This window comes from Aplysia californica, unplaced genomic scaffold (assembly GCF_000002075.1).
Source record: "Aplysia californica isolate F4 #8 unplaced genomic scaffold, AplCal3.0 scaffold00003, whole genome shotgun sequence".
In the NCBI taxonomy this organism is placed as follows: domain Eukaryota; kingdom Metazoa; phylum Mollusca; class Gastropoda; order Aplysiida; family Aplysiidae; genus Aplysia; species Aplysia californica.
The window spans coordinates 2,583,768-2,597,760 of NW_004797273.1; the positions used below are offsets into that span (position 1 = coordinate 2,583,768).

A 13,993-nucleotide genomic window follows, 5' to 3' on the forward strand; every position below is an offset into this window, starting at 1 on the left:
CCAACAAATAGAGATTCTTTTAAGTGAAAAAAAAACAAAGATAAAAGTAGATAGAAGTATATCTGGAAAAATTTTCAACTTTGCCTTAGCCTAACACATGACGATGTTAGGCTACACCCCGAGGTCAACGCATTCACTTTCGAAGAAAATACAAATTTATTAATAAATTCAGTATTCAGACATGCACCAACGGCACGAGTTTTTAACTGCATATTCTTATATAGAGAAAAGGGACCTTAAATTGAAAGATAGATGGAGAGAGAGAGAGAGAGAGAGAGAGAGAGAGAGAGAGAGAGAGAGAGAGAGAGAGAGAGAGAGAGAGAGAGAGAGAGAGGATCTATATTATAATGCTTGGGTTTTTTCTGTGTACCCTGCAGGAAGCCACCGACTCTTTCATAGGTGTTGTGTTGCTCAAGTTTCTGCCGAAGCTGGTGGTTCGCTTCCTGATCACAAGCGGACTGTACAAGCTGGTGTTCACCTGCTGGCGTAAAGGCTACACCACCATGACTCTGCAGCAGGTGGTGGACTCGGTGACCAACAACGCTGAACTCAAAGTGGTTTTATGTTACTTCTTTGCAGATTACGGTAAGTGGCTGACGCGACTTGACGGAGTTCTCTCTGTCTTTTGTCTGTCTGTCTGTCTCTGTCTGTCTCTGTCTCTGTTTCTGTCTTTGTCTCTGTCTCTGCTTTTGTCTCTGTCTTTTCCTCTCTCTGCCTTTTTGTTTTTTTAGTAGAGGGTTTTACAGAGCTCGCAACTGCATAAGGTCATATGAGCGCCAATGGGTGGGTATCAACAGAGAAGTCCTTACAGGGAATCAGACTTACTCTGCTCACCTCTCTTGCTTCAACAGCACAGGGTTTGGTTCGACTATCAATAGGCACCCCGGAAATAGCGGGTCACAAGAGTGTGACAAACATACAAAGGAAGTAGAGGAAAATGGCAATAGTAAGGATTAGGAAAGAAAAAGCCGCAGTTCCGTGTTGCAGATCAGGCACAGTTATGAACATGACATGACGAATAAGCCCATTTACAATTCTACTGTGCTTGAACGAGAAATGTCCCCCCCTTGGGAATGGCCTAAAGAATCTACAGTCAGTGGCCCTGTCTCTGTCTCTGTCTCTTTCCTTGTCTGTCTGTCTGTCCCCCCCTTCTCTCTCTCTCTCTTTCCCTCTCTATCTCCATTCACAGTCACTCTCTCTCTCTCTCTCTCTCTCTCTCTCTCTCTCTCTCTCTCTCTCTTCTGTTTCTTTTGAGCAGCAAAGAGAAAACAAGCTGTGCAGTTGAATTAAGGAGCAAAAATAGAATATAATAAGGATATGACGACAGTGTGTGTTGTGTGAGGGTGTTGTCTTCTGTCAAGGACCTTGAGGATATAAGATTTCACGACTGTTGTATTCTTTATGAGGTTAAGGTGTTCGCCTCTCATTTAATAGGTCCTGGGTTCGAATCCGGATAGCAAATGAAAATTTTCTTCTCTAAAATGTTCTCCTTTCACCCCCTTTCCAGCTCTCTAATAATGTTCTGTCGTCTGCTTTTGTCTCCACTATCTGTCCCGATTCCCTCATCTCCTTTACCCCTCCTCTGGGCTCCTGACACTTTCTGCAGCCTTTTTACTGCTACTCTTTGGATCCTTCTTACTTCTGTCTTTCTGCCACACCCCTTATCTTCTGGTAGGAAAGATCTACACCAAGCCCTCTCGGACAAGGGCGAAAACTCTAGGTGGTCCCGTGTGCAGGTTGCGCACGTTAAAGATCCATTGGTGGTCCAAGATCGATAAGAATAGCCTTTGGCCGCCTCCCGGGCAAAATTCAAGATTTCCTACCAACGGAAAATGTGTAATGCGTCCTGCGTGGGCACATGGCCCTATGCAGTTGCGAGCTTTGTAAAACACTCACCAAAAAGGATAAATAAATTTAAAAAATAAGAAATAAATAAACAAAACATTATTAAAGCAATGACACAGGCTAAAGAAGCGTTTGAAAAACTTCCTGATTCTCCCATCGCTTTTTAATAATCGGACGCCAGCTCCTCCAAATCTACCATCTTCCTTCTTTAATGAAGAGCCGGCTCGGACAAATTCGACTGTATTGTTATTCTAATTGAGTGTGACACCGTCGCTTATTGTTCCCCCATCTCATGACTTCCCTCCTCAACTCTAATAGGATTTACTTCCACTCGTTTTCTCAGAATTACTAAGTTTTATCGGCACAATACCTAGTTTTGAGAAATTTAACGTAACAAAAATTGAGTTTCACAAAAGGCTATGCCAAGTTTTAGCGAACGCAATTTTATTTTAAAATATCTTGATAACGACTCCGAATGTTTTGTAACGATTTTGATAGAGTACATAGAGCATTTGCTTTTTGACCTTAAGGTGACAGTAATTGAACATGTCCAAAATGTCAGATAGAACTTTGTAATTTTGAGGTATCGCACTGTTCCCTCCCCTTGCGCCGAGAGGTGGTTGTCCTCAAGTCAAATCAAATAATACTGGATGCCCGTTGTAGATCGAATTGGGTCAAGGTCGGGTCTATTAATGGCGTGTTCAGTGCATCTACATGTATCAGCATCTGCCTATCCAAACGTACACTGCCGTTACCGCATTCGCCGTACACACTGTACACTCTCCTTGTGTCAAATTTGACAAGAATAGGAAACTTGGTCCCGTGCACAGTGTTATGGAACACATTACTTACCTTTCCCAACACAGCCATTAATTCCTTCAGTTGTAACTGCTTCAATTAGAGCTGACTGCCGCATACCGTAATTTCTGTGCAGAGAAGTTTTTAAAAAAAATTGAAAATCGTACAGACTTGGCAAAATGTTGATAGTTTTCTTATTTCTCTGTATCAACTTCTTTAAATCTGCACTGTCCATTACCGCATTCCGAGCGCACGCTGTACACTTTCGATCGTTCGACTAGCGACCTTGAGAATAATCCCGTTTTTTCGTTTGAAAGTCATAGTCGAAGTTAGTCGAATTCGGTGTAATTGTGTGAGGATGGTAACTTCTGACAGAAGAAAAGAGCCCTGAGGCAGGAACCTTGTGGATGCACACCTCACAGCGACATGGACGCTAGAGTTGAGGAACTTGTCTCCAAGGGAAAATCTGGTTATCCCCGACTTAATTCGACTGAATTCGATTGCCAGTGTGCACCGTGTCCAACACGCTCCTTTCTACCCTCCAACAGCCCTGTTACCGCGCGAAGCACCCTTCATCTTGCACGCCCTCCTGGCAACGCACTTCATGACCAACAGCTTCTACCCCAGGGGTGGCACCTCTGAGATCGCCTACCACATGAGTGACGTCATCCAGAAGCACGGAGGTCGAGTTCTCGTGCAGGCTCCTGTCACTAACATCATCTGTAACGAAGATGGGCGAGCAGTAGGTGAGTCGGTTTGTCTCTTCTTGGCTGTGTGTTTGTGTGTGTGTGGGGGGGGCCACCCGCCTCCCCCCTTTCCAACCCTCGTACCAGAACTTTACCTCCAAGGAAGTAAAATACAAGCACAAAAGAGGTTAGCGGGTGGGTGGTTCGTGGGTGCTCTGGTGTGGTTTGTGCCTTCCTTCGATCATATCAAACATCTATCGTCCTTATCCCTCCTCCTTCTTCTGTTCGTATTTTAATTTCTAGTAACACCTGAAAACCTCAGCACTTACATGCCCTGGTAATGTAGCAAATGCCGTTAAACTCCTATTAAAACTTTAAAAAACAAAAACAAACAACTACAACTGAAAGACAGGTGTAGATTATGTGTAGGTGCCTCAAGAGCTTCCAGTTGGTCTTGTCGTTTTCTTTTTCCTCTTGGTTTCCGATATAATGTCTGGTAGGGCAATCTTGTTTTCGGCATACTTAGAAAATGTCCCAGCTATCTCCATCTTCTCCTTTCTAAGATTGTGTTGATATCTTCAATTCCAGCTCTTTCCAACACTTCATTACTTGTAATAAATTTCATTCAATTTTATTAATAGAGATGTTCGTAAACATTTTGTTTGGACGCCTTTTAATTTTCGTTGGATAGTTTAGTTTGTTTTTCATACCTCTGAACAGTCAATGCAGTCAAAATATTGCTATGATTAATTTTCAATTTCGTCTTCAATGGAATTATCCTTGACTTCCATATAGTTTTTAATTTCACTGAAGCGAACCATGTATTTCTATGTCTTTGGTGGAGGTCGTCAAGGCGGTCTGCAGTTATGGATATAATGCTACCAAGGTACTCGAATTTACTCATTCCTGCAAGGGGGTTTCCATAAAGAATGATGGTGGTAGTTTCTGCTGAGAGTCGTACTTCTGTTATTAGATACATTGATTATAAGGCCAACTTTTCTCGCAGCTTTTTCATGTTTGTTTGTTTTTGATTGCATTTCATGTACTGTGGTGTTTAATAGGCAGAGATAGGCAGCTATGTCATCTGCCAAATCTAAATCTCCCAGAAGTATGCCATTTCTCCACCCAATGCAAGTTTCATTGTATTTGCTGTCTCCCTACAAAAACCGACCACAATTCCAAAAAGTACAGGTTATAATATACAACTTTGTCTAACACCAGTGTTTACTTCCAAAGGTGTAGATAGTTAGATAGTTCTCCTTTAACTAGGACACAGCAGCTTGCTTTGGTGTATAACGATCTTACACACATTTTCCCCGGGGCCTCTCGGTCTATGCTGTCAATGTCTTTTTTTAAGTCCTCAAAGTTCAAAATAATTGGTACATTCCATTCTTTGCTTTGTTCTACACATTTTTCAGAACAAACAGTTGATCTGTACATGATATATCCTATCGAAAACACGTATGTTCCTCTCTTAGTCTCTCATCTATTGCTGTTCTGATTCGAGACAAGATAATAGTAGAACTCTTACTAAAAACCAAACCGATGAGCGTTGTAGCCTCCCATGTGTGTTCTCTCAGGTGTGAGGATCGGAGGCAAGACCAAGGTTGACGTCTACGCCAAGTACATTATCTCGGACGCTGGCATCGACAACACCTTCAAGGCGCTGCTGCCACGAGAAATTGCCCAGAAATCAAGTAAGTCGGTACATCAGACATGGGCTGTGGGGTGTTCTTTTCCACGATAATTTTTAAGATGTTCTTTCTTATTGTGTTTTAGCTAATCGTATTTGTTTAACCAATTAATTAATTAACTAATAATCTCACTTACTAATTGATATCAATTAATTGATTTACTGTTGGTCTTGTGTGGTGCTCTAATGTGGTCTGCTGCTTCTACTCCTTTTTTAAAAAAGCTCGGTGTTGTCCACATCCGTTTTAGATAAAGAATGGACGTTATCATGGAGACTCCAGATTGTCCTCTATAATTTAGCTTCACGTTTCTTGGCATAATTTGTGCTGGTTTCTCTTCATGTTTCTTTTGGAATATTCTATCTGGGGTAGGCATGGTTCCCAATGCCCAAAACAGCAACGAAGGAGAAGAAGAAGGTATACTAATTCAACTGTGGTTTTCTCCACCTTTTTGGTCACAGCTAGTGGGGATACATATCTGAGGCTCACGAGAGCCCTCTCTAGATCCCCAAATGTTGCCCCGAGGGGCAGAGCACAACCCTCATTCACAACTCTCTGCACATATGTTTAGTTTTGTTGTTATTGTTCAATTGTTTACCCATCATTATTATTATTACGTGTGTATGTGTGTGTCTCCTTTAGATGTTTATCCTCTCGTCGATAAGATCGGTCCCAGTCGCTCCTACATCACAGCCTTTATGGGTATCGAAGGAACCTCCAAAGAACTGAATCTTCCAGCGGCGAACTACTGGGTTTATAACACGGGGTAAGTTGCCTTATTGTGTTTGGTTCGAGAATTTAGGAATCAGGACTGATATTTTAAAGCATTTTACCTAACAGCATAGTAAACAATAGAGTCCGTTTAAATCGAAACATTTAATCCGAAAACAGCGGTAAACCAAAAGAAACTGAAGTCCCCGGGTTTTTTTCTTTTAGACGAGCAGCACCTTTAAACCGAAAACTTGATTAAACCGATGAGAATCCGGCGATACCGTTGATCAATGTAGTTCTAAAAGGATAAGGGCTGGATTCTTCTCAACAAAGATGTTTTTCTTTTATTTTCGACAAAAGATGCTATTCACTACCTCAGAATTACAACGTTCAATCTGACGAGTTACAAACATGACGACAGAAAGCATATTATGGTCTATCTACTCTATCAGAATCGTAAGAATATTCGGAGTCGTTATCAAAATATTTTTAAAACATTGCTTTAAAAAAAGCTTGACATATTGTGAAACTCAAAATTTTTTCAACGTCAAATTTCTCAAAACTATGTGTTGAGCAGATACAATTTTGTAATTCTCAGATAGCGTGTTGTTTTTCCGGTATCGATTAGGCTATTGTCTGTCAACAGTCTGGTGCCCCGTAATGATGTGGGAGTTTGTAAGTCTATGTGATGGGATACAACATTTCTTTGTAATTATAACTTGGAAGTCATCTTACTACAAAAGTGTATTACAAATCTGAGTGGGGTGTCGAGTTATGAATTGAGAATGTATAAAAGAGTAGCAAGTAGGATAGTGGACTCATGTGTTTTGGAACATGACGTCCTGGCTTTGAAATAGACAGGTGTATGGAACTAGAATCTGCTTTAACCACGCTCGCTTGACTTTGGGGCTAAAGTTATCAAGATGCAGGGGTTTAGTTTATATGAATGTATCAATAAATAATACAGTTTGATTTGTTTAAAACGGCCACCCATAGTCAAGGAGTCTTACACAGCGTCATTATTATGTAAAGAAAACTTTGGGGAAAATTGGAAGTGGCTGTTTATACAGGTGATTGTCTTATACAGATGGCCATTACAGCAGGTTCGACTGTATTTAACTGAAGACGTGCAAACTAATAGAATCAAACAACACTGTTCCTAACTTTTTAAAAAGATACTGCTTTCCTCAGTAACAAGGACGTCGACATCAACACTCTTATGGAAGAATTTTTGGCGCTCAACCAGGATGAGCTAGAGGACGCAAACATCCCGTTTGGATTCTTGTCTGTGCCATCTGCCAAAGACCCCGAGTACGAAAAGAAATTCCCAGGTGAACGTCGTGTTATGTCCTTGTGAGTTGTGTATTAGACATCAACTGATAACTGTGGGGGGGGGGTGTCTTTTCTCCGGCAGTGGGTTCTATGACTTTGTTTGTCTTTTTTTTTTTAGCAGTGTACTCCATGATATTATATCTGTTGAATTTTAATTCCTTTTTCAAGCAGTATATTTCTATCATTTTTAATGTCTTTTTTCTGGCAGTGTGTTCCATGATATTATTTTTATCGTTTTTAAATTTTGTTTTTCTAGCAGTGTGATATTTCTATCGTTCTTTTAATTACGTTTTCTAGGTAAGGCTTCAGTCCTTCTCCTCACCCTGGCTAACTGGGAGTGGTTTGAGGAGTGGAAGGAGGAGAAAGTACGTCATCGCGGAGAGCGCTATGAGAGTATCAAGGACGTGATGGGTCGGCGCATGTGGCAGATGGTTGTTGACACCTTTCCCCAGCTGGAAGGAAAAGTGAGTAGTAGTATATGTGACCAGAAGTGAGACAGGGATGCCTGCTATCGCCTTTTCTCTTTTTATTAGCAGTGGATTGGATAATGAGACAGACAACATCAGGACAACGCGGTGGCTTACAGTGGACCCTTTTCAGTCAGTTGGAAGACTTGGACTTTGCCGAAGACTGTTCTACTGTATAGTTCAGAAGCATGGAGGCTCAGAGCATCAGCAGCAAGGAAACTGCATAGTTTCATAAAGGGATCCCTAAGAAGGATTGTGGTGATCAAGTGTTACGATCGAGTCATAAATGCTCAACTGTGGGAAAGAACAAGCCAAAGGCCGGTAAAGGAAGACATAAAGGTGAAGAAATGGAAATGGATTGGACACACCCTGAGGAGACCCCCGACAAGCATAATCAGACAGGCTTTGACGTGGAATCCACAAGGAAAACGTAAGAAAGGAAGACCAAAGATGACGTGGAAGGGAGCAGTACAAGCGGGAATGGAAAAGGCGGAGACATTATTGAAACAGCCAGAAAAGGATGCGCAGGACAGGCCTCGCAAGAGAAATGTTGTTGATAGCCTATGCTCCACTGGGAGTTAAAAAGGCCAAGAGATAATGAGTAGGTGTGATGATGATGATGATGATGATGATGATGATGATGATGATGATGATGATGATGATGATGATGATGATGATGATGATGATGATGATGATAGCAATTAATGATAATAAATAATAACAATAGTATCAATATTACAACAACAACAACAACAATAACAACAACAATAATAACAATAATAAACATGATAATAATAATAAAAATAATAACAATAATAATAATAATAATAATAATAATAATAATAATAATAATAATAATAATAATAATAATAATAATAATAATAATAATAATAATAAAGGTGCATTAATTTACGCTGAGCATTTCTGTCCCCCCCCCCCAAAAAAAAAAAGAAAAAAAAAGAAGTTCAACCCACATTACTGTGAAGAGAAACCTCATTTATAAATAATTGTTTTTAAAGGTGTACACATGACAATGTGTATACTTACTTTGTCGATCTCAGCCACTGAGGATCGGTTGGCACTGTTTGTGAGTACTTCTTCTGTGATTTAAACAAACAACGCAAATCGTTCACAGTAAAGGTCATCGGAGGCAACGAGCTATGACTGAACTTACTTTGTCTGTCTGAGTCTCCGATGACTGATAGATGCCGTCTGTTCCAACTACGGAAGTAATTACTTACTTTGAACGATTGACGTTTCCAGTTGAAATCACAGAAGTGCTGTCTGAGTCTGAGTCACTAACGATTCGTTTACGTCGTCTGTTCCAATCACAAAAGTACATTAATGTAAGGACATGTACTTACTTTGTCTGTCTGGGTCACTAACGATCTGTTCACGTCGATTGTTTCAGTGCGTCTACCTGGAGGTGGGCACCCCGGTGACCAACAGCTACTACCTGGGCTTCCCCAAGGGCGAGATGTACGGAATCTGTCAGGGCAACGCCCGCTACACCGCCGAGGCTGCCAGCAAACTGAGGCCCGAGACAGACATCCCGGGACTCTATATCACAGGTCATTATTGCTGTTGTTATTGTTGTTGTTGTTGTTGTTGTTGTTGGTGGTGGTGATGGTGGTGGTGGTGGTGGTGGTGGTGGTGGTGGTGGTGGAGGTGGTGGGTTGTTGTTGTTGGTGTTGTTGTGGTTGTTGTTGTTGAGGGGTTTTTTTATCCTACATTTCTATTTCATCATCAATGCCTTTCCCCCCAGGCAGGGTATAGGCCCCATACAAGCTCTTTCCATCTATCTCTGTCCCGGGTCATCATTCCAAGCTCGTTCCAAGTGAGCTTAAATTCTCTCATGTCCCTGTCCATACATCTCCTCCATGTTTCCCGTGGCCTACCCCTGCCTCCTGCTCCCTGTGGGTTCCACTGAAGCGACTGTCTTGTGATGTTTCCGCTGGGCTTTCTGAGGGTGTGTCCCATCCATTGCCAATTTCTTAGTCCTATTTCTACTTCTACATCCTTTTGTCCTGTCCTTCCCCACACCTCGTCATTTCTTATTATATCCTGCCACTTAATTTTTAGGATACTTCTCATGCATTTGTTGTCTTCCAAGTTTCACAGCCGTAGAGGAGCACAGACTTGACGTTTGAGTTAAAGAGTCGAATCTTGGTGCGCAGTGGGATGTTGCTTGCTTTCCAGACTTTTGATAATTGCTTAAATGATGACCTTGCCTTGGCGGTTCTTACTTTTACATAGTATGCCTCTGTAAGACTTTTACCATCGATGACACTTCCAATGTGGGTAAAGGAGTCCACTTCTTCTACTGTCACAGCAATGCTTGAAACGTTTCTTCGCTTCACTACTATCGGCTTGTCCGGTTGTATACGTAAGCCAACACTCTTTGATAGACGGTTGAGCTCCTTCGTCTTTTCTTTCACCTGAGCATGTGTGTGAGAGGGCATAGCAAAGGTCATCGGCGAAGTCCAAGTCGTTCAGCTTCTGCCAAGGGGTCCACTGTATTCCATTGCTCTTGTCTCTAATGGCTTCTTTCAAATCCCAGACAATTGCCTGTATGAAGAGAAAAGGTGAGAGCTTGCATCCGTGTCGCACTCCTGTCTGTACCTGGAATGGTTCTGAGAGTTGTCCTTCATGGAAGACCTGGCAGTTAGTTCCATCATAGGTGGCCATCACGATCTTTTCAGGTATTCCATAATGTCGCATGAGTTCCCACAGTTTTCCTGCCCACGCTGTCAAATACCTTTTCATAATCAGTAAAGCTGACCACAAGTGGAGAATTCTATTCAAGCGATTGCTCAACAACGATGCGCAGAGTAGTGATCTGGTCCACGCATGATCTGTTCTTGCGGAATCTTGCCTGGTTTCCTCGGAGCTTCTCATCTGTCGCCAGCTTGATTCTCTCCAGGAGTATCCTGTCGAAGACTTTCCCAACGTTTCTATTTGGTGCCGGATATTTATATGTTACAAAGAGTTATTCTTCCAGAACGAAACACACACACACACACACACACACACACACACACACACTCACGCACACACACAAACACACACGCACACACACACTCGCACACATGTATACACATATACACAAACGTATACATAGGTATACACAAACACGTGCTCACGCACCTACACACATAAGCAAACACACACAAACACGTGCGTGTAAAAACACAAACAAACACACACACACACACACACAAACCTAACAAAATATAAGCAAAAGAAAAAGAAAAAGAAAAATAGGAAACAGGAAAATATTTAGGCGGACATGAAGATGATAGTATTGATAAGGAACAAGTGTTGGTGTTGGTGTTGGTGTTTTTTTCTTCTTTGGCGTCTACGCTAGATCCCATCAAGCTATCCCGAGGAGTCAGACACAGCCCTAATCCCAACTGCTGGCATTTGATATTATGTTTAGTTGGTGGTGGATTTGTTGAAATGTTTACCCTTTACTATTACATGTACATGTACTACTACGACTAGCACAGCTGCCGTAAGCGGGCAAAGCGCCCCTTTAAAAAAATCACAGCAGTTTCGAGAAAAAGATGGGTTTTTTTTATCAGCATAACCCTTAAGAATAGTGTTCTTCCGAAATTTGAGTTCTAATCTATACATAAAGTAGTTACAGTTTCACTTTGATTTTTCCCAACGAGTAGGGTAACTGATCAGGCTTTCGATTTAGTAAATGAAAATTTTTGGCGCCAAAATAAAAAAAGGCGTTTTGTTAGCTTATGGCAGACAGTAACATGACACACCGAACCAGGGCCCTCCGCTCTGTAGCTCAGCGTGATACCAGCTCAACAGGTTTGTGTGAAATTGCTCAGCCTCCATTTCGTCGGCCAGCTCTTCAAATGTCCGAGATGAGATGTCTCAGGAGAGTTGTCGACAAAACCAGACGGGACATGATCAGAAGCAACAGGATCAGAGAAATGATGGTCACGACACATGTCCTCCATTACACTCAGAGGCAAACAACAAGTTGGTTAGGACATCTGATACGTATGGCGCCCCATTAGCTTGCCAGTAAAGCGTACTAAAAAGAATATCAGGTTACATGGCAAGAGGAAGACCAAGAAAGACTTGCATCGAGGGTGTGAAGGATACACACAACATCTCACCCAGGCAGGCCATCCAGCTTCCATCAAGCTCCCCCACCCTCTGAATGCCCTAGAGGTACAAGAGGAAGGATAACGTAAGTAGGTAAGTAAGCCCAAGATGTACAAGAGGACGGATATAAAGTAAAGTAAGTAAGTCAATTATTCAAGTGTACTGAGCTCAGTATGCATTTTTTTCCGAAGAGAGAAAAATATAGAAATGTTTTATTCTTGTAATAATATTTCCATCTTCCCCTCCTCTGACAGGCCAAGACGGCTTGACCGCCGGCTTCATGGGCGGTTTGATGAATGGCCTGATCTGCTCCTCCCAGATCCTTAACAGGAACCTGTACTCGGACCTGCAGAACTTGAAGAAAAGGCTCTACCCCCAGCTAGAGCACATGAAGAAGAACTTGTGAGGCGCAAGACCTGGGCAAGATAGACATGTCCGTTTTGAAGAGAAAGTGAGCCTTATGCATTTTGTGAGCGCTGTAAAACGTTTTAACAAAACTAGAGAGAAAATGTGCGTTATGCAGTTGCGAGCTCTGTAAAATTTTAAAAAATAAGTTAGAGAAGAAGTAAGTGCGTTATGCTTTGGCGAGCGTTGTAAAACTTTTTTTTAACAAGTTAGAGACTAAAGTGTACGTTATACAGTTGCGAACGCTATAAAACGTTTAAACAAAACTTGAGGATAAAAAAGTATTTTTTGTTTGAACACTCCCTAGGACAGGACGCTTCGTTTGTACATGTAATATGTAATATGTAATTGCATGTCATAGACAAACGATATATTTTTTCAGACTTTCACTCGAAAGGAAGTAGATTCAGTTGTGATGTATTTGTTTTTAAATTTACCCCAAAAAAAAGAAAAAAAAAAAAGAAAAGAAATAGCTTGTCACTGAACGATTTTTTTTCTTTTCTCAAAAAATGCTCCTTTTTGCCTTCCGTCTGACGTGAAATTTTGGATGTAGATCTAGTACCTCATTTTACAGAGACGATGTTCGTCACAATAAACAAAATCCTACATCGGTGTTTTCTAGTTCTATTTTTTAAAAAAAACAAATTATGTGTGATTTGTGTTGGGGCTTTTATATTTTTGGTGTATTTCCACGGTAAAGAGTACAACTTCAGAACTTTGTAAAAACAAGACGAAACGAAAGATTGAGGGATTGTGGACCTGTTCCCTTGCAGATTGGGTCAAAAGAATTTTCACCTAAAACAATTTTGGTCCCAAAACTTTCAGAGCAACAAATTTCACAATAATTTTCAGTAGGAAAACTACCACACAACAACTTTCAGTACAAAAACTGTACAAGTAACGATTTTCTATAATTTGTCGGTAGGAAACTTTCAGAAGGACCATTTTCACAACTATCAGTACACAAACTACTCTACGGCAACAATTATCAGAACAGTTTACACACAGCGTGCCACACAGACATCTTTCTGCGCAACGACCGATCATAGCAAACAAACCAATTTACCCTGCAGTTTCTGCTAAACAGTGGCAGGGCAATAGAATAATGATCATCACACAACATAATACCGTACTGTATTATTATAGCGCGACGCCTAACATAACTTTGCAGAGCAAAAACGTTCGTGGTAACTTTTAATTCCACAAGTCATCGCTTGTCAACTTACTGCAGAATAATTTGCACCATAACAACTTCTTTGGCATCCAGATTTATTTTTTCTTTGAAAATATGTGTGTTGATTAAAAAGAGATTGGGTGCCCAACTGCTCTTCTCTCTCTGTCTCTGTCTGTCTCTCTCTCTCCACCCTCTCTCTCCCTCTTCTTCTCTTTCTCACTCTTTTGTCTTTATGTCTCTCTTTGTCTCTGCCTGTCTGTCTATCCGTTTCTCTCCCCTTGTGCGAGCGCGGGTGTGCAAGTGTGCGCTTCATTTTTGTTTAGTTTTTGTTTCTGTAGTTTGCCTGTTTCTTTAACGCAGCCCTTTGAAGCACCCTTTGAACGTGCATTTAATGTCTGTAAATACTCCTCCCCCCAACCTACTTTTATGTGACACTTCACCATACAAGTCTAAAAACACAGCACAGGCCAAACAAAGCATTCTCAAAAACATGTAGGTATGTTTCGGTAGAGTTGAAATTTTGTCACATTTATTAACCATCTTGTATTCGACGCTGGTAATAATCAATATTTCGCCCGATTACAACCTGGAGAATTACTTTATTTTGTTCAATTGGTCCAAAACAGATCGGATTATACTAGTCTTTGAGGCACACATCCGTCAGTCGATATCGGATACCTTACAGTCACACGTTGGGAGAAAGAAAGAAAGAAAGAGAGAGAGAGAGAGAGAGAGAGAGAGAGAGAGAGAGAGAGA

The 13,993-nt window shown here is 41.3% G+C and overlaps 1 protein-coding gene across 1 annotated transcript; it reads left to right on the forward strand.

The window, feature by feature from the left end:
- Positions 1-377: 377 nt before the first annotated feature.
- On the forward strand, positions 378-12,671 carry LOC101864184 (all-trans-retinol 13,14-reductase; the record flags this gene model as incomplete). The annotated part of the gene is given in 8 exon segments (XM_005089121.2): positions 378-585; positions 3,192-3,389; positions 4,910-5,026; positions 5,663-5,786; positions 6,923-7,062; positions 7,361-7,527; positions 8,942-9,101; positions 11,913-12,671. Coding segments are annotated over 8 exon segments (1,140 nt in total). The 3' UTR covers positions 12,065-12,671.
- Between the last annotated feature and the right edge of the window lie 1,322 nt (positions 12,672-13,993).